This window comes from Crassostrea angulata, chromosome 8 (assembly GCF_025612915.1).
Source record: "Crassostrea angulata isolate pt1a10 chromosome 8, ASM2561291v2, whole genome shotgun sequence".
NCBI lineage: Eukaryota > Metazoa > Mollusca > Bivalvia > Ostreida > Ostreidae > Magallana > Magallana angulata.
Genome location: NC_069118.1, coordinates 27,969,626 through 27,996,438, shown reverse-complemented (window position 1 = coordinate 27,996,438; position 26,813 = coordinate 27,969,626). Strand labels below are relative to the sequence as shown.

General features: G+C 33.1%; 1 protein-coding gene across 5 annotated transcripts in view; it reads right to left on the bottom strand.

The window, feature by feature from the left end:
• LOC128159390 (uncharacterized) overlaps positions 1-26,813 on the bottom strand; it is a 54,019-nt gene that overhangs the window by 22,862 nt on the left and 4,344 nt on the right. For all 5 annotated transcript variants that reach the window (XM_052822459.1, XM_052822458.1, XM_052822461.1 and 2 more), the window contains exons 3-6: positions 20,784-21,027; positions 15,237-15,392; positions 11,574-11,728; positions 8,004-8,147 (exon numbers count right to left, since the gene is read on the bottom strand). In XM_052822459.1, the coding sequence (XP_052678419.1) occupies positions 8,004-8,147; positions 11,574-11,728; positions 15,237-15,392; positions 20,784-21,027 (699 nt within the window). The remainder of the gene's footprint in view (positions 1-8,003; positions 8,148-11,573; positions 11,729-15,236; positions 15,393-20,783; positions 21,028-26,813) is intronic.

Here is a 26,813-nt window from a genome sequence, read left to right as displayed (position 1 = left end):
GGATTATGATAAAAATTTCAGATAAGCAAAATTTAAATTCCATAACCATATAGCTTAGCCCATTTACCTATTTCAATAAATTGGAAATATATTGTTTGAAAATCTCATTGAGAAAGCTAGAAAACAATAAGGGTCAACTAAACCCTGAAATTGGCAAATTCTTCGATTCTGCACTCTAGTTACCCTAGCTAATCCACTCATACAGGAAACAAGAGGCCCATGGGCCACATCGCTCACCTGAGGAACAAGAGGTATGATAAAATCAGCTCAATGGAGTCATAATATAAACTATCTGGACAATGTACAATAATTCATGTAAATCCTGTATAAATAAAATCCATTTTCCCCTGGATATTCTTATGTTTATAATCATTAGTCCCTTTTCTAACAGGATGATTTTATAGTCATATCATATGTTGAGTATTGCAGATCTAAAAAAGATCCCTAACAATAGTTTATATATGGGATATAAACGTACATCAAACTCTGAAACTTCTCGTGAGGCCAAAGAATTGTCCTGGGGCCAAAGTCTTAACAATTATAAAGAATCATCTGGCTGATTAGTTTTTGAGAAGATTTTTAAAGATTTACCCTATATATTCCTTTGTTAAACTTTGACCCCCCCCCCATTGTGGCCCCACCCTACCCCTGGGGATCATTATTTTCACAACTTTGAACCTACACTACCTGAGGATGCTTTCACACAAGTTTCAGCTTTCCTGGCTGATAAGTTTCTGAGAAGAAGATTTTTAAAGAATAACTCTGTTTATTCCTATGTAAAACATCGACCTCCCATAGTGGCCCAAACCTACCCCCAGGGGTCATGATTTTCACAAATTTGAATCCACACTACCTGAGTATGCTTCCACACAAGTTTTAGCTTTCCTGGCTAATTAGTTTCTGAGAAGAAGATTTACTGTATATAATCATATGTTAAACTTCGATCCCCCATTGTGGCCCCAACCTACCCCCAGGGGTCATGATTTTCACAACTTTGAATCTACACTACCTGAGGATGCTTCCACACAAGTTCCAGCTTTGCCGGCGAATTAGTTTCTGAGAAGAAGATTTTTAAAGATTTACTGTATATATTCCTATGTAAAACGTCGATCCCCTATTGTGGCCCCTCCCTACCCTCGGGGGTCATGATTTTCACAAATTTGAATCTTCACTACCTAAGGATGCATCCACACAAGTGTCAGCTTTCCTGGCCGATTAGTTTCTGAGAAGAAGATTTTTAAAGATTTACTTTTTATATTCATATGTTAAACTTCGACCCTCCATTGTGGCCCCACCCTACCCCCAGGGGTCATGATTTTCACATCTTTGAATCTACACTACCTGAAGATGCTTCCACACAAGTTTCAGCTTTCCTGGCCGATTAGTTTCTGAGAAGAAGATTTCTTAAGAGTTACTCTATATATTCATGTTAAACTTCGACCCCCCATTGTGGTCCCATCCTCAGGTGAGCTAAAAAGGTTAAGTTTACAATTCAATAAGTGGGTTTCTGGAAGAACAGATTTTGAAAATTTTCGTAATAAATATTGACAATTTTTATACTTTTTTAATCTTTAGCTTTTAAGATCTGTGTACAAACATAGAATTGTGAGCAAATCTCTGTATCTTGCTTATAATTCGAAGCTTAACACTCAAATATGGTTAGTAAATAGAAATTGTAAACAACATGCACTACATGTATAACAAATAAAGAAAACAATTTATTTTTTCGAAATGAATCATATATATATACATGGATATACTTACATATTTCCGTAAGCGATATTAAACTCTATTTAAACTGAATAAACTAGAGAAAATGCCGAGCATCTCAACAAAACCTATTGCATTAATCTACCATTACGCAAAAGATAATGCCGAATTACCGATAGAATGAATTGTATTTCAGTACCCCTACATCAGACTTTGCTTAATATGCGCAGGTAAACAGTTAACGTAACTGTTTGATTTACCGAAGTCTCTGATTGATTTGATAAGAAAAATCACGAAATACAGACGATAGTTTCCAGGTTACAAAGCATAAATAATGAAAACGAAACGAAAATCAGAACAAGCTAACACCAACGTCATGTGTGAAAACTGTCAACGCATTGAAATATTTAGCCTCAATTTACTTCACAAAATCGGCACCAATATATTTTTCATGTTTCAAAACTTCCCTTCATACGCGAACTGTTGCACAGCAAGCAAATTCATCATAGTCAGATCGACCCTTTTTCGTATAATGTCATGGCTGCTTTAAACAAAGAACCTCGTTTTAGAAGTATGGAATACGAGTCTTGGTAAAATGGGTATGCAAACCCGGGCCATGGCAAAATAAATGCCAGGGCAGATCGGCAATTGTCAATTCCAAATACGCATTATTTTGCAGCAATATCTACAGCGAATACAAATATACTAGTCCATCAAATATCCTGAAATTTTAATGAGATTGGCAGATTAATAACTGCCAATCTTTTGTTTTGCCCAGGCCAAGTCTTGCCTACCCATTTTACCGGATGCCGAGCCCGATTGAAATACGCCTTTCCTTTATTATTATTTTCGTAATAACTTCGATTTGAAACAAAATTACCACTTAATTTTTGCAATTTATATTTTCCTTCCCATAAGGATAATTTATGCTAAACTACGTTGAATTTGCCTCGGTAGTTCTTGAGAAGAAGATTTTTGAAAATGCACCCCCCTTTTTCTACGGTTTCAAGGTTTTCTCCGCTTTGAATACAGATCGGACTTTAATTTTTGCAATTTATATTCGCCCTCCCATAAGGATGCTTTGTGCCAAATTTGGTTGAAATTGGATAAGCAGTTTTAGAGAAGAAGTTCAAAATGTAAAAAGTTTACAGACGGACAGACGGACAGACGGACAGATGGACGGACGGACAGACGGACAGACGGACGACGGACAAAATGTGATCAGAATAGCTCACTTGAGCTTTCAGCTCAGGTGAGCTAAAAACACCACTAGAATTAAATTAAGATTTGAACTTCTATTCTTAAAGAGGACATAACCAATTTATAGTCAAGGTCATGAAAAATCATTTCCAAATCGACTCTTAAAATAAGCAGCGCAAACACGGCAAAAGGTAAATACAGCTAATTAGTACCTACATCTGCATTGTAAATTTATACAATTGATTTTTAAGGGACTAATCTAGCTGCCAGTTTTTACAAGCGACTATACACTTTTTTGAAATACAAATGAGATGATTGGTTCACAGATGAAGTAAACTTAATTTACTTAATCAAATAAAAGAAATTAAAGCACCTGACGTAACCAATTCAGAGATGACGTATTCTATCTAATGAAGTCTATCTAAATGGTGGTTATATTAAATGTGTCATATTCTCTGCACCTTATTTATTTTTTCCCTAAAAACGAATGTCAGTTAAATTTGACTTGAAGCAATTCAAAAAATATGCCAGAGCAAGATTTTTGATAACTATGCCAATTTTAAAATTCTCTAGTCTTCACTTATTTTTAAAAAAAAAAAAATTATAAAACAATATTAATGTAACAACATTGAATTATCCATGAAGCCAAAATGCTCTAAGGGGAGAGAATTAACACTACAGGAGGACCCTTGCATTTGTAGAAACAACTTTCTCTTTAATCTAATTTTCGAACTGAAATTCAAAAGTGCAAGAGCTGAAAAGCGAGCTGGAAAACAAACCATTTATTAATTCATAGACAATTTCTATCAATATTTAAAAGGCATTGAGCAATCTGTCAGCATGGAACAGAAGTGGGTGAAAGGGGGGGTGGGGAGAATGGTGACTGCAGAGACTGGTACAACAAAATGGCCACAGGTCTGCACGGAACACAGAATGAAATAACGACAGTGTTGACAGATGATCAAATGAAATCAATTTATTGTTCACAAGCTTGGCCACCTCAGGTAGAAGATTAATTGAATCATCAGAGGTAAATGCTCCAAATCCTGACATTAACTCAATAGTCGTCGACTATTTATCTCAAAATGCTTAACATTATCAGCCGAAATTAATTACAAAGGGGAACAACTCCGAATGTTTCAGCTGTCAGGGGGTGACCAGGAAATGGTACATACATAGCGTAATGTGGTAACCACCAGCTGACACCCATTCCTGTATTGTAATGCAGTTTCTTTGTGACAGGTACGGTTTGAAAAAAAACATCCACTTTACAATGATAACGTAATTATGTTAATCAGTTTGAAACACTGCGCCAGAAGGAGCAGATAATATTTCTATCACTTGCCTAAAGGTCTAACTCCCTAGAATTGCTGAATGTCACTGAGTGAAAAAATATTACTATGAAAAATACAACGCCTTATGATTTCCTCCTCCATAATACATGTATGCGAGAACAAGAGTACACGATTGATTTATCACTGTTAATATGGCTTCAAAGAAGATAATGTGACCGTTAATTTTATGTTTCTAAACCTTTTCACACAATTGTACTGCAGTGCTTTCACCTCGCTTCTTAATCTTCATTGACAACTTTCATTTTTTCACACTGACAAGGAGTATTTCTGGAGTCTCATTGAACTCTTTTGATTACAATCGCTTAATCTTTTCATTTTTGCTTGTGTACTTCAGAGACGAAACTCGCACAAAACAAAACTAAAATCAGTGTTGATTAATGAGATTCAAGACCTTTGGATATCAATTTTGTGTCCATTTACTAAAGTGTTATATCCATCAGGATCAATTTCTATATTTTAAAATATCAGTTAAAATATGAACAATCCATACTGCATCAGGTCAGGAACAGGTCTGCAGCAGTATAATAATGTTGTCCTGTGTCCTTAACTTTCACCTTTTGCTTCCCATAATTCATAACCATTGATAAAGACCCATAACCATGCATTGACTGCCGAGATACTTGCTGGAGATACTTGCCGATTTATTGGTCAACTGGTGATCAGCTGTGACGAGGGTGATCAAATATTGTCGATTTACGACCCTCCAGTTTATTCGCATGGCAATTTAGCTAATCAAATCAGTGACCATTACAGGCAGGAAATTAAAGAGGTCCCCGGCTTTGAGAGGTCAATTCAAACACAACAGGTTTTATCTCAGTACCGACCTAATTGAAAATCTGAAGGTCCATTTTCTTTCCTTCCTTGAAATAACGGAATGTCTGCTAAACTTGTCCACATCAATACAATTGAATGATCAACATTTCATAAATGACTGTCAATCCCATCATTTCAATGATAAAAAGAACAAAGAAGTCAAGATCAAAATTAATTTTGCTAATGAAAAAAATTAATTGTAGTGATCTTGACTGAATCACAATGTCACTCATCATTGACCTTTGACCTTAAGATAAACAGCCTAATGAACAAATTGCATCAGATGAAGTGCTATAATTTTACTTGCTAAAGTAATATCTCATCCTTTTTTTTATCAAAAAATAGCATGTGATTCATGCCTACAAGTATTTTTTTATTGTGCACAATAAGCCAGTTCATAAAATGTAAAGACAGCTCACACAATATGTAGATTTTTTGTGCAATGACATATACTATAATATCTAAAGAGGTGGAAATATCAGACATTCAAATTTTACATAATGCTCTAGACTAGCTAGTTAATGATCTGCAGTCAAGCAGAGTTCCTAATGGTGTCCAAACAAAGGAGTAACTCTTAGAAGGTAAAGGCAAAGGTTCAGAAGTAAGGACTACCGTTTTTCCGATAAACAAATAAACAATAAACAGACTGTGATTATACCACTGGTTGCTAGTTCAGGAAAGGCTTTACACGACCACGAGAGAAGAGTGGCCCAGAGACACAATTAAATCTCCACTTGAAAGTGATGAAGGAAATTCTCATGCTGGGATTAAATGAATCAGGGTTGCCATTAAGACCAAATAAAGACCAATCCCGAATCAATGGCGGTCATGTATCAATTCTTTGTTTGTCTTTAATACACAGCTTCCCCTTTCATTCATCAGTGTTCCATTTACTGCTTTCTTGCTTATTGGTTCAAACCTGCTCTCCTCATTCTACTGTCAAAAACCTATGCACTTTTAACGACTAGGCTTCCTTAGTCCAATAATCTAATCATATCCCAGCGTTTTAAATTCATTTACCATTAAATAGACCCCATCGTACCATAGAAAATGGCTTTCAAAGTTGGGATCTCTTTAGAATTTCATACCATGGGCTCCTATACATCTCCAGCTATTACTCTAGCTTAATTTTTAACTTTCTGAATTTCACGCTGATAACCTTTAATAAAATACGGCTACCAGCTACGACAGGTTTCTTTTTCGTGTGGAGAAATATTTGCACAGATTTACGGGCTGTTATTCCGCACACTTACAGACAGACAGTTCTTAAAAGGTTCTCGAGGCAAATCTAATTACGGCTCTTTTTAAGACTTCAAGAGAGGATCGTATAGATATAAAGATCTGGTGATAAGAAGTGCGAATCTCTTGTGTCAACTGCTAGACATATATTGACATTAAAAGAATAACAAGCTCGGCATGCGGATACAATAAATTTCCAAATTTAAAAGGTTTCGGAAGTGTAGCAGGTACACTCTGACAACGAAGTCACCAATGTTTTGATAAACTGAACTTTATGAAGATCCTACCAGGAAACCAGCCATTGATATGTTGTGAAGATTTTCTTTTTGGTTTTGAAAACTTTTTTTTTGTAATTATACATACCAGCGAGTTGTTTTCAATAAGAAAATTTTTTTTTTTTTTTTCAATATAATTCGGTTGTCGATGTTTTTTCTCCCATAAATTTTCAGACATTTTGCAACTGATTTGAAGTCATCAATCTATTTCAATTAATAAATGAAAACCATACTTGTCTTGATTAAGTAATCAGTTAAATGGTATATTATCATAAATCCAGATTTGCCGATCATACAGAAAAAATAAAACAATTCCCAATCGCTTAATCTTTTGTTTTCTTTAAGAATACAAACATTACTCATGGAATACTAATCCATTGTAAACTTCGTTATTATCAAAATAAAACCTTGTTGTGAGCTTCATTTGTTGTAACGACAAATGATGTCAAAACATTTTTCAATAACATGTGAAAAACCTCCTCATCAATAGTAAACGGGGACTGATAGGATGCTATTGCGACTCTTTTACGTAACTAACTCCAGCGCCATAGCCGCAAAAATCAATTGCCGAATGAGCGTTTACACAAAAGAATGCATTAAATCATGAATCCTAATCAATTGATTGCTTTTATCTATGTTATAACTGTCAATTCAATTTTCAATGGTCTCAGGGACATAAAATCGCCGACACTAACTTGTGACAAAACTTTATGTGCGCATTTAAACAGAAAATGCACTCTTAGGCTAGCATACGTTGGTTACTTCATATATTTTATAGAAAATAACGTCTCATTTCACAGAGGAATTAAGACATATTCTTTAACATGATTTTTTGGGGTCTTTCATCAGCGTCTTTTTTAATAAAAATTTTGAGAATTGTTTTTCACTTTTCATGAGCGATAGGTAAAAAAGACAAACTACAAAAAAAATAAAGACAGCAATCAAAAAGCAAAATGTGGGTTAGGAATGTGAGGAGAAGATATTATTTTTTTTTAACTTTTACTTCACTAATTAAGTTACATATTTTAATACAGTGGTTATGAGAGAGATGGATGTGCCTCTAGAAAAGGGCTGAATTTGCCTCGTAATGTAATTAAAACACAGAAAATGTATGGTACACTTTGTTCTTTTTTTTTAAAGTTCATGACACCAAAGCAATAAGAAATTAACCGGTTTGAAGATTTGTCCATCGAGGGTGTGACATATGGGGTACGTGACAATCAAACTTATGTGAAAAAAAAATCTCTGTAACAAAAAAAATATAATATCATGATAATGGACCCCCTAAAGATCTTAATGCTGTATATAAACCTAAGGGGATGAAAAAGACAGACAAAGTGACCTTTTAGCCACACGTGACCGCATCGAGGTTTGACATTTATTCCCCCTGGGGTAGGATCCGTGATCTTACCAGACTCCCTAGCTCCAGCATCTCCTTGAAGATGGTGTGCCGTCCCAGCTTACTGGCGAGGGTCAGGGGGGTCAGGTTCACGTTGTTCTTGATGTCCGTTTTGGCGGGAAGCTTGTGATGTCTCACAATGTATTTATACATTTCCTACAAAAATCAAAGGAAAATACAGTATACTCTATGCTTGTGATGCCTCACATTTCCTACAAATCAGGGAAAATACAGCACACAATATGAATTCACTAAAGCTAATTTCATGGTATTAAAGAGTTACAGTAAAACACAGTTATAGCGAACACAATTAAAATGAATTGGCGCTTACAGCGAAGTGATTTTCATTCCCCGTGACTATACTTTATGTTGTGAACTTAATGGATATAACAAATTACGCTTATAACAAAGCAAAATTGTCCGTCCCTGGCACTTCGTTATAACTGTGTTTTACGGTATATATGCATAACTATTATAACGAAGCAAAATTGTCCATCCCTGGCACTTCATTATAACCGTGTTTTACGGTATATGCATTTCTATTAGCAATTGATGCTGGTGGGAAGAAAATTCTGGGTTTGTTTTTTTCATAATCCAAGAATTTGAATAATGTATGAGCACAAATGTATCTTTTAAATGTAGAAATGTACAAAACAAGAATCTGCGGTCCTGACAACTCTTAAATTCTAAAACTAGCTGAAACTGATCATTTGGGTTGGAACATTTTAGGCTTCATTAAAATCTATTCCCATATGATTTTTCAAATATTCATATGTTTATAAGGAAGGTTTTTTCAGAGTTATTTTTGTACGAATGAGCACCATTTCATTCTTACTAATTATTACATCAGTTTTTCTTGCCAGTAGGGAAAAAGATTCCCTTTTACTCAATGTACCGTGCTTAAATTTTAAGTTTAATTTCATTTTAAACAAATCCAAACATTACTGCTATATATTCATTAGCTAAATTATTTTTGTTGTTATTGTTATATGCATGACGTGTCAACAATAAATCATGAACATCATAAATTATGAATGCGAAGAGCTTGACTGTGTATTAACAATTACCCAGACCGAATTAAGAGACATCTGGTTAAAATAATATTGTGAGTTTTTTGTTTTTTGAACTAAGAGAAAAAATAATTTAAAATAAAACAAAACAAAATCAGGTGTTTTTCTAATGCGATGATTTTCTGTAATTCTACCCTTTGTACCGTTCTCATTTCACTTTTCCCATGCGAAATCAATTTCCTGTTTATCGTTCGCACACCGTCAATATGCTTGTTAATAATGATCGAAAGGTGTATCAGTCTTAGCGACTGAAGTAAGAAATATAAGAAGAAACTAAATTTATTTACATTAAAGATTTTATGATAAATTTCTTCAGTATATTTAATAAAATTTCATACGATTTTTTCACATTCAAGCGGTATTAATTGAAGTGAACTTTCATGATTTTATTTAAGATCTGCATGAATTTGCTAAAAAAATTTATCAAATTAAAAATTAAAAAAACTCAATAGGTCGTAGCAATGATTAGGGCAAGATCCATGTGCCAGGAAAAAAACTATCGTCCAAAAATCAGAAAAATAGTTAATAATATCAATGTATACAACTTCTGCATAATTGTGTTTTTGCAATATGATTGTAAGGGGTTGCAAAAAAATGAAAAATTATTTTAGATAAAATTGCAAAAATAATCAGACGTAACAGAATATGTTATATGTCTGTAGTAGTGTAAAACTGTATCAAGGCAAAAATAGATATCGACTGAAACTTAAAAATGTTGATTTGGAAACAAAGATCCAAAGTTTTTAATTCCTATCATTATGCAAGGCACTCGGCAATTGCATGATCTTGATCAGCACTGCGATTGAAAACCATTTACTTGAGGTCAAAATGTTACAGGAAAATTCCTTTGCACCTTTCATTATACCGTCCTGATTTATAAACTTCTGAACAGCTAATCAAAAGAGAAAAAACCTTGAGAGGATTAATTTTCTGGTTATATCCTAATTATTTTGTACTTTTTGCAAGCTTTTGAACTACTTTCTGAGTACTAATTTCATAAGAATCTTTAATATAGTTATACTTAACACTTAAATCCTTTTCATAATACTAATACAAAGACTGGTTCTAAACAAATTTTACAAACCCTTGGATAACGGTACAAGTTTTTGAATATATTAAATGAGCAACTTACAAAAAAAAATAAAAGAATGCAAAAAGAACTATTTTTTTTGCAGAATACCAGCAAAATTTGCTATAGACAACTAAAATGTTGATTTAAATAAATTCACCAAATAGTTAAAAAAGATATTACATTTAACTTTTTAAAATTGTTTATACAGATAAATTAAGGCACATGTTGCCTCAAGTGTTCGTAGTGCGATTCTGATATACAACAATGAAATACATAATTATTTTTTTAAGTAACTATTTATATTTCATTAAATATACACACGTGTCAGCTCATGTGTTGGGCCCTATATAAATATAAATAGTATGTTTAATATGTATATATATATAGATCTCTAAACGTTATTTACTTCTTTTTTTTTACATAATAAATTGCTAATGATCAAAGTGACAAGATGGCTTCATGAACTCTTTCTTCATCGATTGACTTAAGGACAGGAGAATTACCCTGGTAGCATTATACTGCTATGCTGTCAGACATACTAATGACATGAGCAAACTCTACGTCAGTGCCTAAAATATTTGCTATGCGTATTTGACCACAATCTCGTTTAAATATTATTACGAATTAACCATTATATTGTGTTATTCACCATGTAGTACTACAATAGGGGCTTGTATGTATAATATGTGCATGAATTAATCATTTCCCTATATTTCTTAAGTTTACGAAAATTAAACCATCAAACCTGGGTATTGTGCTAAATGGGGAACTGAAGTTGTATAAATAAGAAAGGTAGAACTTATCCCAGAGTATGTGTATTAAAGTAAAAGGGTCAAGATTTGAACACTATTTTTCCTGATCAGTTTCCAACTAGCTAAAAGCTCTTACATCCCTACACACATCCCAATTTCATCAGATGTCATGATTTGGATTTGAGCATGTATCTCCTGAAAAAATGATCACTGAGACAAAGCTATAACAATCTAAAATGTATTTTACAGCATACAATTTTTTTTAAAAAGATTTGCAGATGAAGAGCCGCAGATCTAAGGACTTTAATGCTGTCATGCAACATAAATAAAATAATAGAATTCAAAGTACTATTAAATGTACAGTAAAATCTGATGCTTGTTCAGCAGAGCAGGTGTTTGTGAGTGCTCACCAAATCCCCATTACCGTCATGTACAACACAATTTTTGGGCACTCACAAACACCCACTCGACTGAACATGCCTCAGGATAGCTTCAATAATATAACCCTCTCCGCTTTTTTTCTGATGATTTTTTGGACCAATAAAAAGGAGAGGGGGTAGTGTAGGACAGTGCTACGTACATTAAATAAATGCTGCTATAAATTAGACCACAAAAGTGATGAAATAGAAAAACAAAATTGTTGGTGTCTGGGTTTTTTCTCTTCATCATTATACATGTATAACCTTACCACTTGATTGCAGATAACCACCATATGAAGAGCAGTGTTTCCAAACGTATCCTGGGCGTTCGGATTCGCTCCATGATCTATGAGGTAGTCGTAAATTTCCTGGTTTCCCGTGGCTGCCGCGAAGTGTATAGGGTATTCCCCGTAGTATGCATATCCTGTAATCAAGATGTATGAACTTTTAACATTACCGGTATTCATAGTTCTTATATATCACTGTATTTTATAATTTAGTTATGTAATGGGAGCTATTTGTCATGATTACAAAAAAAACAAACACATTTTTCTAAATGAGTTCGGTAAGTTGAACAATCTAGTGAAAAGTCATAGTTCAAAGGTCATATCACAAGGTCAATTCTCTGTGACCTAGCTTGCTACTACAAAAGTCCTCAAAATGTTAAAGCAATTGCTAAAAGCCTAAAGAGTGAAATGTTGAGATTTTGTTTTAATTTTTTTTATTCAATTTTTGCACATAGCATTATATCATGTATGATTGGTCTGTCTAGGTTATCCTGCGTAAGCCCATCAAGTTGAGCAGGGAGATTTGGGCGAAAGAAAAATTTCCGAAACAAATGACAAGATGACCGTGTAATTAAAACCAATATCAGAGATACTTAAAAACAAAGAAATTATAAATAATCAAAATGCAAATAAACCTACAGTCAATTTACTTCATTATCTCAAACTAGATGGGACTGTTTAAAAACTTCGAGATATCCAAGTATTCGAGATATCGAGGGTAAAAACCTTAAGGAAAGAGGTGGTTAGGACTTACAAATCACTTTGCCATATCCATTGCATTCAAGATATCAGTGTTTGAGATATCGAAATTCAACTGTATTTGGATCACATTACCAGAACTGTATTATTCAGTTAGCTGTGAATGCAATATGTTACAGTGAGATCTTTTGTGTGTAAAAATCTTCTGTAATATGACTGTTATATCATGATGGTGATAAAATAGTATCTTTTAGCACAGTGAATTAGAGAAAGAAGTATGCAATCGTCATGCAAAAATATTTCACAATCTTCTTGTTTGCTCAAACATTTTCTAATACCTTAGTGTGGAAAATCTATACAAAAGTACTTTCGGTATATTTAAAAATGCAACATTGTGTATTGATTACAAGGTCTGAAGAGTAAACTTGTGTGAACAGATCCTTTCAACTGGAACATGGTAAAAATTGACATGGATTTGTTTCAGACCATAGAATCAATTGTGGCTTGTAGCTGCTGCAATACAAACAGATTTCAACTTTCTGTCCAAATCTGTAGAAAATTTTGAGACAGATTAATTACTACGAAGTCATAAAATTGATTGCAAACATCAAAAAAGCTAGTAGACATGTACTAAGAAATGCATTTACTTTAGCTTTTTCTAGGTAAACAGTGTTTTTGTATGCAGTAATTGAAGCTTCAACCTTCGATGATAGGGATTTCCAAAAAGAAAGGTCAAACTTTTTTTGCACTATTTGTAGTCCATTTTCAAAAAATTTTCCATTTTCGTTTTTCTGACCTGACTGAAGGAGTTCAGGTTTCTCCAGGAAATGTATCTACTCTAGCTTTTCTGAGTAACATAGTTCATGTACAATTGTATAACTATCATTACGTAATGCCTATAACAATTCAATGCATATTAGTCTCAAAAGAAAGGGAGACACTATTTGCATGCACCATTTGAAATCCATCATCAAAAACATCCCATCTTTCTTTTCTCTCTCTACACCTTTGGTTTAAGTTAAGAAGAATCCAAAGAACAAAGTGAGCATGTGCCAGCCAAATTAGCTGCTTTCATTTGAATGAGCAGTTAAAAGACAATCTATAAACGTTTCAACTTTTTTTGTAGTCCCAAGAATCATTGGAAACATTCTACGAGCTATAAAGCTATCAAAGTATAACATGCTAATAAAAGAATCATTTACTCTCCCTAATATGAGAGGTGATCGTGATGAAATTTATCTTTGATATGCAGCAATATCTGAATTCAAATTTGAACTTATAACACAGCATCACATATGACAAGAACTCAAACAAACCCTGATTACACACTTTGAAGACCTAAAAGGATTTTTTTAATATCCTAGTCACTGACGCCATCACACTCAGATTTAGAAAAAAAAATAATAAAAAGATCGTGATTGGCTATTTTTGGATGCAAAGGCCCTGTAACCAACCGACACCAGCATATCTTTTTTTCTCTCAATCTCTTTCTCTCTCGCTCGCTATTGACTGAATTCAACAGATAAATTGGGTGCCACAGGCGGGTAGCTTAAAAAATTGTTAGACCAGAATTATAATGGGTAATAACAGAATTAACCATCATCTAAGATGACATGGAGCTATCAGGGTCTGTTTCTCTGGGGCTCTTGTCAAAACATGGGAGTGGTCGGATAATAAAACTAAACAATCTACCAAACAACACAATGTTGTCTGCAGACAAAATAAGAAGATATGAATGCAGCCATGATAAAGACGACAATTCAATTCAATTGTTAATTTTTTGCAAATGCACTAGATTATTCAATTATTTCTGGATCACCACAGAGAAAATTCAAAGAAGTAGTTTAAATATTTATTCATTGATAATTTTTTGTTAGTTCAATTCAGAGAAGACCTCAACCATACTGCCTATAACTCACTCAACAAAAACGAAAACATTTCACAAATGTTTCATTAATATTAATCAGGGTTTGACTTTTTTCAATATTCAATAGCATTGCTTCCAATGGTTTGGAAAGAACTAATTCATCACAATACATAGAAAACTCCACTATGTTGCATTCATGCTCCATGACAGTTAAGAATAACACACAGAAATCACTTGATTCAAAAATTATTCTAAGCGTCATTATTTTACGTAATCCATTTATTTAAGAATTTTTTATGACAAGACTTTTTATGATTTCATTTTCCAAAGGCTTCTACCAGTAGCTAAAAATCAACATTTTACATTTACATTCGTTCAGACTTGTAAAGAGTTGGTATGTAACCATCATAAAACATGTACCGTAAATTTATCTGGGCCAATAGATTCTAAGTGTCATATTGTATAATGGAGAACATTAACCGATATACATTTGTCTTCTAATGCACTTCCAGGCCCCCTTCTTCATTAATCATGTAACAAAATATTTGTCACACTGTCATTTATTGATGCTTCTACTGAAGCAATTTCTTGTTAAGTGTTTGCCTTTTTATCATCTCAAAACACATACAAATAGTGCAATGATCATTTAAATAATGTTGCAACCCATGATATTGGTCATAAAGTGAATTAATTTTCAAAATATGTACATTAAAAGTCATAAACTGTCTGTTCCAATTTAAATCCAATTCAAAACATGGTTTTAAAACTGACGACTAGCAAAAAGATGTCTTTTTCTTTTCTCTATTTAACAATAATTTGTATTTTTAAAAGATTTTGGAGCACAGTGAGTAAGAGGAGAGAGAGAGAGAGAGAGAGAGAGAGAGAGAGAGAGAGAGAGAGAGAGAGAGAGAGAGAGAGAGAGAATAAGGGCAAAAAAAGAAAGAAAAAATGTAAAGAATGGAAAAAAATCAAAGGAATAATAAAAGCATGTAGTGAATTAGAAGAAAATAGAAGGAAAGAGCTGAGTAAAGAAAAGAGAAAGGATACTGATCAAAAAGGGATTGGAGGGTGCAACGAACCTTCATAATTTGTAGTCTTTGTATGGCCCTTCTTCTGGTCTTCAGGCAGGAAGAATCGCCCCGTGCTTCGCTGGTCTATTTTAGCACCTTTTTCAATAAGAAGTTTGACAGCATCTAGACAACCAAACACAATGGCTATATGCAGGGCACTCTCCCCTGAAAAATAAAAATAAATGTATCAGTAACAAATGAAAAAGTATCTTTTATGTAAAAAAAACCCTGTTTTAATTGAAAATATCTGAAAAAAGTGATCTGTTATGCTGCAACAGAAACAAAATTTATGAAACAATTATGCGTCACTGTTGATGTGCAGCATATTTAACCCTTGGAACTGAATGACCTTGACCTTTTTTAAATGCAGTAACATTAAAACACAGTTTTAGTGGAAGTTCAGTTTTGATAATTTATATTGGTAACTGTTATTCATTATTATCATATGAGTTCTAAATACAGTTTTACTATTAGGGAGATAGATGAAACTGGTTTTGCTGTATAAAGCTTTAATTTGTTATAAGCATCATCATTGTAACTGTGTTTTACTGTAGATCCTAAACATTACAAAAAAATCTGTTCAATATCTATACCTACATATATATAAACAAAACAAAAAAGATCTCATCCATTTAAAAAACTCAGCCAAAGGAAGAATTAAGCAATCTACAAAATATCTGTCCTTTCGGCGCAAGAGAGGTTTTCTCCAAATTTAAGCACAAAATTTTCTTTTTTTTCTTTTTAAATCTTATTCCTTGCCATTACCAATGTTAACTTCAAGAAGTATAACAATGGGAAAAAAAGAACCGGATTTATTTTTCAAAAGAGCAGGCAGGTACATTACCAACAAGATTGCTTTGCAGGTGGCGATTGAATTAAAAATTACACAATAATTGACATATCAAATTGTATATGGCAGGGTTCAAAGGATAACACTTGTTTTGCTGCAAAGGATCTGTTCATTATTCAATACAATGAATTGGTGAAAGAAATATTATTTAACCGATCTGTACATAAAATCTTGAAATTTAAAGATCAAACTGCGGTTAAGAATTCAGCTCAAGTAATTCAATATACTTAATAAAATTCCATAACCAGAATGAATTACAAATTACTTATAGTGATGTATTCTGAACTGAATTACATTACACTTGGCATTATAATGCATATCAACTAAATGAGAATATGGCACATCCTTTAAATTTACCATCATCCTGCCATAGTCATATTAAACCTATCATTTTCTACTCTCAAAGACCTCTTCAAATTGATTTTTCTCATTTTTAAACCCAGCTTTTGATTTCAGTTTTTGGCTTGACAATGGAAGAAAACCCTCCAAGGTAGATTTTACTGTCCTCAAAAACGGTGTGTAAATAATATGTTGATTATTGCTTGACTATCGCGTTACAATTCAATCAAGAGAGCTGATAAACATGATTGCATGCAGACGCTCAAGTCTCACTTAAATACCCACTACTGTTGCATGTGCTTGTGCAGATTTAAGAGCATTGATTTTGACGTACTATATGTATTGTATAAACATGATAAGATGCTTCGTGTGACTATAATTTCTAATTTTGTACTGTATGCACTACATGTTCGGTACAAAGGTACCCATGCAAAGTTAACATCTTCTCCAGAAGATGTAACAAAAGTATCAATACTGATCAGGTTACAGTAGAAGCAATTTTGCAAAGGGGGTGGGATTAAGGAGTTGAAAGGGGAATTTTGGTATGATTGTGGGGTCATGGAATCATCTACTGCCAATTGTTGACTAATATAAATACATGTCTATACACATGCAGAGAAGCCCATTTTGTAAAGCACTTTTATTTTCTATGCTAGGACACATTAGGGCCATCAGATTCCAACCTTGTCCACAAGTTGATATTACAATATAGGATTGGAAACTGTTTCTTCCTCGAGCTTTTTGCATGCATTTGGCATTTTGAATACATATTAATTCATTTACAATTTTTCACCAACACTATACAGAACATTGGGTTCTTTCTAGTTTATATAGTACACTTTAAGAGCAATATATCATTATTTTTTAAAATAACCTCTAAATTTTCAATGAATTGAAATTACAAATTTTACAACACCAGATAATTATCATGAAAGTTTCAAGGAGCCATATTGCTTGGATGTTCTCAACAGCAAAAAAAAAAATCTCAATTTTTTTTTATTATTTTGCTTCATGACAAAGCAATTTTCATAAGAACTTAAGATCAATACAATTATGGTAGCTGATACCAAAGAACAGAATTTTCCCCTCCAATGTTTTAGAGGTGTATTAGGGAGGCATTTGCTCTGTCAACAGAACGCTGAATGAAGGTAGCAATAAATACCTTATCTAAACCACAAGGCCGAGAGATCTGGGCTAGAAATCTAACATTGATTTACTTGAAATCTTTTCTCCTCCTATAATCCAACGTTTCTGTTTGAATCTGGTACGAATCCATTACCAAACTTAAGAACAGAGCATCCGTAGTATGGATTATCCGTAACTCGTATATGCCGTTCACAAGGGAAAAAATTAAAACTTGTGTCATGTCGGCTACGTCAGCTAGATCGCAGAATTTTCATTAGAGATAAAGCAACTAAACTATAGCTTAATGTTGACAATGGATCTTTGTTTTTAATAGTACCAAATGGCGAACATTTTGCGCTATAGATTAAGTGCATGGTTATTGTTTTCATCAAATTGGGTCAAAGGTTTCCATTGCTAGCACTGAGTTCAACTTTGGTGCATTTGACTTAAATTAATCAAATTAAAATACCTGTACATGTGTAAGATACTCATACTGCCAAGCTCTGTTTTGGTACATTTGACCATTTAAGAGGGTTCAATGGTCATTACCATTTTTTAGGCTCTATTTATCTCCTTTAGATGAAGAGTCTTGCATAAAGATATAGGAAAATGTTCAAATTTTGAATCTAAACTATTTGAATTTTTTCTTCATTGAAAAATTGTTCATTCATGGCCCCAAATATCATATTCAAAAGTTGAAGGCAGATCTTAATTTATGGTTAATCTGTTGACCAACCAGCCTGACCTTATAATCAAAATATCAATATCTTGATACTTTTTGGAAGATATTAACAACAAATGTCAATTCACTTCATTTGACATTTGACCTTATTGATATACTGTGATAAAAATATTGTACTTACTGGGAGAGTTTCAAATGACATCGACTTCTTCCTTGGCACATCAATGTATTCCGTTATTTTTAAGTTATTTCACATGTAACTGCATAGTTATTTATAATAATTTTTCATACTAGTCAAAATTTAATATACTTAAAAAATTGTTAGTTTTAAAAAACATAAAGTCAATAAATACAAGAGCATATTATATATATAATTACTTAAGTCTAAGAAAGAATGAATCCAGATAAACAGGAGGGGGTGGGGGTTGAAATGATCAATTTTTGCAATTAAACATTAGCTAAATAAAATGTAATTATTTCTGCATTAATCATCAGCTTTATTAGTCACGATAATAAAATTAAATACATCTGGACTAACTACCATTCTACAGACATGCATTGGGATGCAGAGAATCATCTAATATCTATATATTAGCAACATTTTATTTTTTATTTACGCATTTAAAAAACTTATGGAAAAATCACTTCGCGTCAAACGGCCAATAAAAAGAGAGGTATTTACCCATAATATTTAACAATCAACATATTTATTTGTGGTAGCAAGCTTTTGTGCCTTTTGTCATGTTTGTTCAGATAATTATCAACCTTGAGATAGGCCACGCATTTGAAGTTAATTATCCTCCTCCAAAAAAAAAATAATATTTTTTATATCTGTGGAAAAATAGAAAATAAAAGCCATTATAGCAACCCTGTTAAAAAAAACTACAGCCATTTGAAGAAATGGGGATCATTAACTGGAGCTAAATAAATCTGCCTCGTCATTCTGTGCAAGAACATTAAATCTCTGTCGGTATCCCAACACCCGACTCTACGAGAACAGGACTCTGCTTTCCAACAAATAAGAGCCAATTATTCAAATCATTTCACCATAAACTAAGAAAATAAAATTTGTTTCTTTTCTCATGCAAAACGATTGCTGTAAAGCAGACTAGCAGATATCTACAATCAACGCAGGTATTCTCAGACATCTTAAAGTTTTGGGGTTTTTTTTGCAGTTTCCATGGTAATAATCTTACGTGGAGTTCCCCTTGAACTGTGCAAATGATTTAGTTCTAGCAGTTCACACTGGCGCGGTCAAAGTTACAAACTCTGTTTTTCTGCAATCTCCATTATATACCCGGCAGAGCTGGCAAAGGGTGCGATAATCAATACCCATCATGCTTTGCTTGCATCAAATGGTGAAATATCAAAAACTGCTGAATAAAACAGAATATTGACAAAACATCCCTTACTCTTCTGATAAAGTAGAGATGTCACCAATTTGCATCCAAAATAAATTCTTAATGAACCAATTAATGAGAAAAAGTGTGTTGATAGTCATTTAAAACACAGGTGGTTTTCTATTTCTCTCTCTCTTGATCTCTCTTTCTCACATTTTTTGTTTATTAAAAATGCATGATTAATCAAATGTACACTTGATCAGTAAGTACTTTTTCATCACATAAATTGCTCAAATCAGCCATGTTTGACATGCAGTTTTGTAACTGTCAGAACGGATGGAAAAATCCATTGAAACTTTCTGCTGATTATATACACAACGAGTTTAGGTCATATAAAACAACTGATTTTGACAGTTTACCCCCAATGTTAATTCACCGACTAATGGTTTGTATGCATTTATATACATCCACTGCTAATTCATATACTGTATTACAAGGCTATTTTGGTCCCATGTTTTTTTTTTGCCCTTCTACACTTGGTAATGATTTCGCTTGGCAAGACATAGTTAGAAATTGATACTCTTTCTAATAACAGTCAAACTATGTTATCTCAAACTAGATGGGACTGTTTAAAAACTTCAAGATGTGCGAGTATTCGAGATATCAAGGGTAAAATACTTAAAAAATAAGTGGTTGGGACTAACAAATCACTTCAACATATCCATAGCATTTGAGATACTAGTTTTCGAGATATCTAAGTTCAACTGTTACAAAAATTGTCTTGAATTCACCCTGTCTATATAAAATGTGGACAAATATTTCCTTGTATAGAGTATACATACACGATATAACAACTTTTGTTCTTGTGTGATTTAAAACTGCAAGTAAGCAAGATATCCCTATGGTCGCAATTATTTATAGTCATCAACGTAGTCACTAACAAACCCTTTAAGTGTCTCTCATATTGGCATTAATTTGGAATTTGTTGCAAAAAAAAAAGTTGCAAAAGTTTGAGGGGTTTTTTTTGTCAGCGGCCGAATCATATTTAAGATTGGTTGAATTGAAATGTTTCAAATTATCTCACTATAGACACAACTATTCAAAGCGGCTTGGGCGAACTGTTTGCAAGAGTAGAAGGGCAATAATTACACGGGGACAAAAATAACATTGTATACAGTATATGAGTAAAGACCAATATTCTCTAGTGACATAAAACTTACCAAAATATTCCTCCCCTTCATACACGTCCAGGCTGAGTTTAGGATAGAGTCGGAGGAGGATTTCCCCCACAGCATGATGCGCGGGCGAGTCCACCAGATAGAGGATCTGGAATGGAGTTTCCCCGACCCCTCCCCTCTTGTTTAGGTCCCAGCATGCCTCGTGAGGGACCACTTTGTTGAAGTAGTCCTCTTTATACTCATTCAGCAGCTGTTCGTCTGTTCGAGTCTCCCACACTGTTGAACCCTGCATGTGGAAACAAATAAGTTAATGATGATCATGTATTAAGTATACAAAATATAAATATATAAACCGATAAAAAATAAAACAGCAACAAAACAATAGAAACTTGCTTCCTAGTCATGTATGTAGCTGTCATAATAATTTGGCTTGCTGTATCTTTTATAGGTAGTTTTCTGTAGAATTTTTTTTTGCTGGAGTTACCTCCATCAATCGGCAATCATGTTGTGTGTTAACTATAGTCACAATGGGCATTTTGACTGTGATACATGTAGCAGTTTTTATGACAAATATACAATTGACAGTCTCCTATATTTTGTAAATTGTGATTTTGTTTTGAGTTCACTTGTACGTATATTTTTGCCCCTCTTGTTTGAAATTGGTTAATGTTCAATCGCATGAACTGTTATTTCTATATCCCTTGGAGTATGGACATTCTTTGGAAAACTAGGGAATTTGGATAACCCGGAATCTAACCTTCTAAAGAATATTAAATCCTATTTTCTTCGTAACCTTTGTTAATTTGATTGGGAGGGGAAAATATGTTTTGTTTAAATTGTTCAAGTTATTCCTATAACTTAAATTAAGTCAAAAGGCAATAAACATGTACCTGCATGAAGGAAAATAAGTTCACTGATGTTTAAGGAGTCTCGGGGGAGAATGTTTCAAACATACGCTTTCCTTTAATTTTTTTACAGTGAAATGTCAACTTATGAGTAAACTATGTACAAAATATAAAGTAAATTGACCGGATAGTTTATCTGTTTGTCGCGCTCAAATTAGGTCGAATGTCCGATTCATCACTGACATTTTATATAGGATTATACAGGAAAATGAGGGTTTTCATTTTCAATTTCATATTTAAAAAATTACAAACATACGATTTTCTTTAAATTTTCAGCGATGGAAGGTTAACATATAAGTAAACTGTTTGCCAAATTAAAACGAAATTGAGCGGATGGTTTTTAAGCTATCCTTCCTCATAGTTTGATCCTATAAATGTGCCGTGCCAGCCATTTTACATTATAGAATTGTTTAAACCAAAGGGATGTTTACGAATCAAATTTAATTTTATTTGTATAAGAAGAAAAAATGCATTTCCACTCACACAGAACATAAAAAGTTCGTGTATATGTGTTTATTTTGCAAATTATAGTTTTGATTTAAATTATTGACGCTGTAATAGAAAATGCACGACGTTAATTTTTGTCAATTGTTACGTCAGAGTCTCAACTGACGTCATTCTAAGACGTTGACTCCGACAACAAAAACGTCGATTTTGAAGAAGCAACGAAAAAATTGAAATACTTCTGACATTATTCTAACGATTCATTTCACTTAAAAAAATGTTTTGATAAGTAATTTTCCTGAAATAAAAACGTTCCATGATAACGTGTATCATTAAACATTTTACTTTAAATTTGTGTTTTACAACAGTAATGCGCAATACCCTGCGCAGAGGGTGCAATATTTTAAACCCGCTACCGACCTTAAAGCTATGTATTTTCATTTCACAGTACACTGATTTTCAGCCTTCAAATTATAGTATGCATTGGTGCTATTCATATAGGCTTTGGTTCCTGCAACTATCATAAAAAATACAGCTGCATGTTTACTCAATCTGCAGCACTGCAACAATTTTACAAATCACTAACTGTACTGTCAAAACAGACAGGTCTGTGATTGTATGTGCTCAAATTCTAGTACTACTTGACCCACCCACCTTCTCCCGTCACCCAAATAACCAGTTGTCCCAAATTTGCCCCTTTGAACTGACGTTGGCCAGGGTTAAATAGACAAACTAATGTTTGATCTTACAAAGCATGACAAGGGGGGGATTCAATTCAACCTATCATAACAGATTATAAGATTATATGGACTAAAAATCTTTATAAGGAACAAAGGGAGAGTAAAAAGGGTTTTTTTCCTGAACAAGGGGAGACAAATCTATTTTCATATCCCCCTTTTTTTTTCTTTTCAGATATATCTAAACAAAGGTTAATCTGTGTTAAACCTATTATTTTCAAACCAATTTCAACTGAATGATTTGAAGGTAAACATTGTTATCATGAAGGAGTTAGTGTGTCAACATGGGAAATTGGAGGTAAACGTTCCGACCTCATACTTTGCACTGGTGACAGAGGAATGGTCTGGCCAAGTACTCAAAAATGGAAACTCCAAGTGGTGGTGCTATGAAATTACAAACACTATAATCCTTTCATCGCATGCATATTTTATCATGCCAAACTGCATATATATCTACATTTATTTTGAGTATTCAATTAAAATTTAAATATTTGTGTGGGTTTTGATGAAAATAATCATAGTTAACATTAAAAATATCAATAACCTACAATTAAGTAATTCAAGACTTTAATATCATTTACAATCAAAGTACTGAAGTACTGACGGGAGTTGATTTTATTGATTATCATTTATTTTAAAATCAACTTATATTTGCGTGGCAATTAGTGTCTAGTCTGTATTTAAATTATGCTTTTTTTCATAATATGAATTTCAATTAGACTTTTCAGACAAGAATTTAGAGAAACTCCATATGAATGATGTTGTGTAATATTTAAAGATAGATTTTAAACTATATATTAGTAATTGAAACAATTCTAAAAATTGTATGGATCCAAGCACTATTGATATTGAACTCCAGTCTCGTTCAACAAGATGCTCAGCTGTCTCCATTAATCTCCGACAAGCAAGAGAGCCTCTCTCTTTGTCGGAGATTTACGGAGAGAGCCAAGCGTTTGGTTGAACAAGACTATATTAAACTCTGGCGTAGGAATATATGAGACTACAAAAATCTCTAAATTGTTCGTATTATATATAATCTGACTATTTTCAAAGTGTTTATAGATAAGTTTCCTTGAAAAACAATGCTTCAGCATACATTACATCGAATTTTTCTATTATATTCAAGAACTAAGACTTGTCAGCGGTGATGATTTGTGCTTTAAGGTCCAAACACTGTTTCACTTTCGGTTTGCCAGAGTAACTGCATAGGAGAGTTGATTAAAATCAACTCCCAATTAAATTCACAAAATAAGATTCTACAATGACAGCTAGATGTAGAAAAAGAGCCTAAAATAATCTAAAAGTTGAAAAATAAACGCATTTAAAAACATTTTGGTTGAATCCATTAAGCCCATAAATTTTATATAATAATAGACTTAATGTCAACAAGGTAGATTACAGAACATAACCCACTTAGTACAGCTTTACAGTTGTTTTTCACTCATAGATCTATGTATTTTTTCATTGCCAACGAACAGCTCAACGTAATATCCAGCTTGCGTGATCTCGAACTAGAGTTCACATGGTCCAAAGACGTATTTTACAAATCTGGATGTCGTTCACTATATAAACATCTTGTAAATACTTAGTGTTACACTTAAAGGCATTAACGAAGATCAAGAATATTTTAGCAATAACACAACTAAAAGGAACACGCCTAATTCACTCGTAATTGCATGCAGTGCACACACCATTAACCAGTGAATTATATAATCTGACTCCCCGCTAACAAGGTTCGACAGTAAATAGGTATAGGTTTATTCATCACAGTTATTTATCATGTTTTGAAGTACAGGGTAATTAAAAATTAATGTCAGCTAATGAAGAGGACTTTTCCCTACTTTTTTTTCCCTGCGATAACCATGATAACAGGAGATAATACAGCAAAACTCGAATATAACGAACACGGATATAGCGAATTTACGGCTATAACGAATTATTATTCATGTCCCGGCAAATTTCTTTTATAAACCTATAGAAAATTGATGTATATAACAAACACGGCTATAACGAATTTACGGCTATAACGAAGTAATTTTAAGACCCCCGCTGGCAAAATTTAAACGTATTTTATCATTTTTATTACGAATTTTTTCCATTTCAAAATACATTGAAGAAACATGCAATTTTAAGATGCATATGTAAAATACTCAAATTCAAATAGTATACGGAATTTTTTTTTTAAATTGAAATGAAATGGTTATATTGAAACTTTTTGTAAATGACAGTAATAATAATTTTATAACTTACAATAGTTTAGGAAACTGTTAGCCGGAAAAACCCTTAATCATTTTATATATAACGAATTCGCTATAATATGTTTTACGAATTCGTTATAAACGTATAGCGAATTACGGCTATAACGAAGTTTTTTCTATGGTCCCTTGAAATTCGTTATAAACGAGTTTTGCTGTAGTAAGAATCATCGTGGGACTTCCAATTTACTTTCCGTAGAAAATGTATCCGGTAACTCAGATCTAGCACATTGTTGTATCTAATGTATCCACCCTCCCTCCCCCCCCCCCCCCCAAAAAAAAATATTGTAAAAAAAAAAAAAACAACATATTAAAAAAAAATTGAATAACTGTTGAAGCAGAAAATGAAAGATTTAAAATTCTTAAATTCTGGGCGAAATACACTGCTGAATGAAAGGAATTCTGAATGTTTCAGATAAATTATTAAATAATTGTGTATATATATATACGAGCATGTCTGATTTTTTTGGGGGGGTGGGGCGGGAGATAACGTTCAGAAAGTACATGTCTGTAAACTGATAAGTTAGTTTAAAAGTATTGGAAAATGAAATTGATTTCACATCCGAAACATAAATTTTAGAGGACTATTCAAATCAATGACATACATTTAGTTACATAAATGATAATGTCCTTATCATTAGCTGCACCGTTAAACAACAAAAATGTGCAAGAAAAAACGTGATTATAAGGTTATATATTATAGCTTAGGGTCAATTTTACTATTGTTTCCAAAGATAAGGTAACCACAAAATGGAGGTGTGCCATTCCTTATTTAACTTTTCAGCTATCTACGCATATTTGGAAAAATTGATCGGGTCCCAAATAGTCAGCTGGGAATGAGGTCAATTTTACATGTCATCTAGGTATATATTAAAATGCTTGGTATCTGCTATTTCCTTATTATGGAGAGCTTAATTTGCATAAAGATAATTATTAAAACATGAATAGGATTTATTTCACTCCATGATAGTTTATTACTACAATATCTATATCTAAAATTTTTAGGTAGATCGTATGGGTTACGAATTTATAGACCCTCCAACCTCCTTAAAACGTATGATTTGGGTTGCTGGAAGGGGGGGGGGGGGGGTGTTCAATAAGTTAAACAGAGCCTATATTTATATATATACATTCAATTGTTATCTGACCAACACACACAGTTCATTGTGTAAAATAAATTTTTGGAAGCCCAATCTGAATGGTAAATTTTCAATTACCAGCAAGGTGTAATAATAAAATCAATAGAAAATCAATGCCTTTTTCTGAGCGAGACTTAAACACTTATGATAGGCTTTGCCAATCGACCCCTCGGCAATATTTTAAGCACTCACACCAGCCAAAGCAGAAAGGGGTTAAATAAATCAAGGACAACCTGTACATATATATTCGTGCAATTTGATATCATTCCTATAGTCTTATAACAGGGTCGTTTATTAAATGCACATTACACAATTAACAATTACGTCAGCCGTATCCAGTTTTGCAAAACGTTGTTCATTTTTTTTTTCTCCCCCGAGCTGGCTTTTTATTGACATTACAACTCAGTAGAGCTGGCATTCAAACATTTACAGTCGAGCTTCTATCACCCAATGACGTGATTCTAAGTTAGTTATAGATCTACGCTACATTAAACAAAAACCTAATTACAAGCTATCATATCCGTAATTATTTCTAGTTCTTTTTTTTTTTTTTTGGCTCTGACGACAAAACAGAGACTGGGCATTTAAAAAA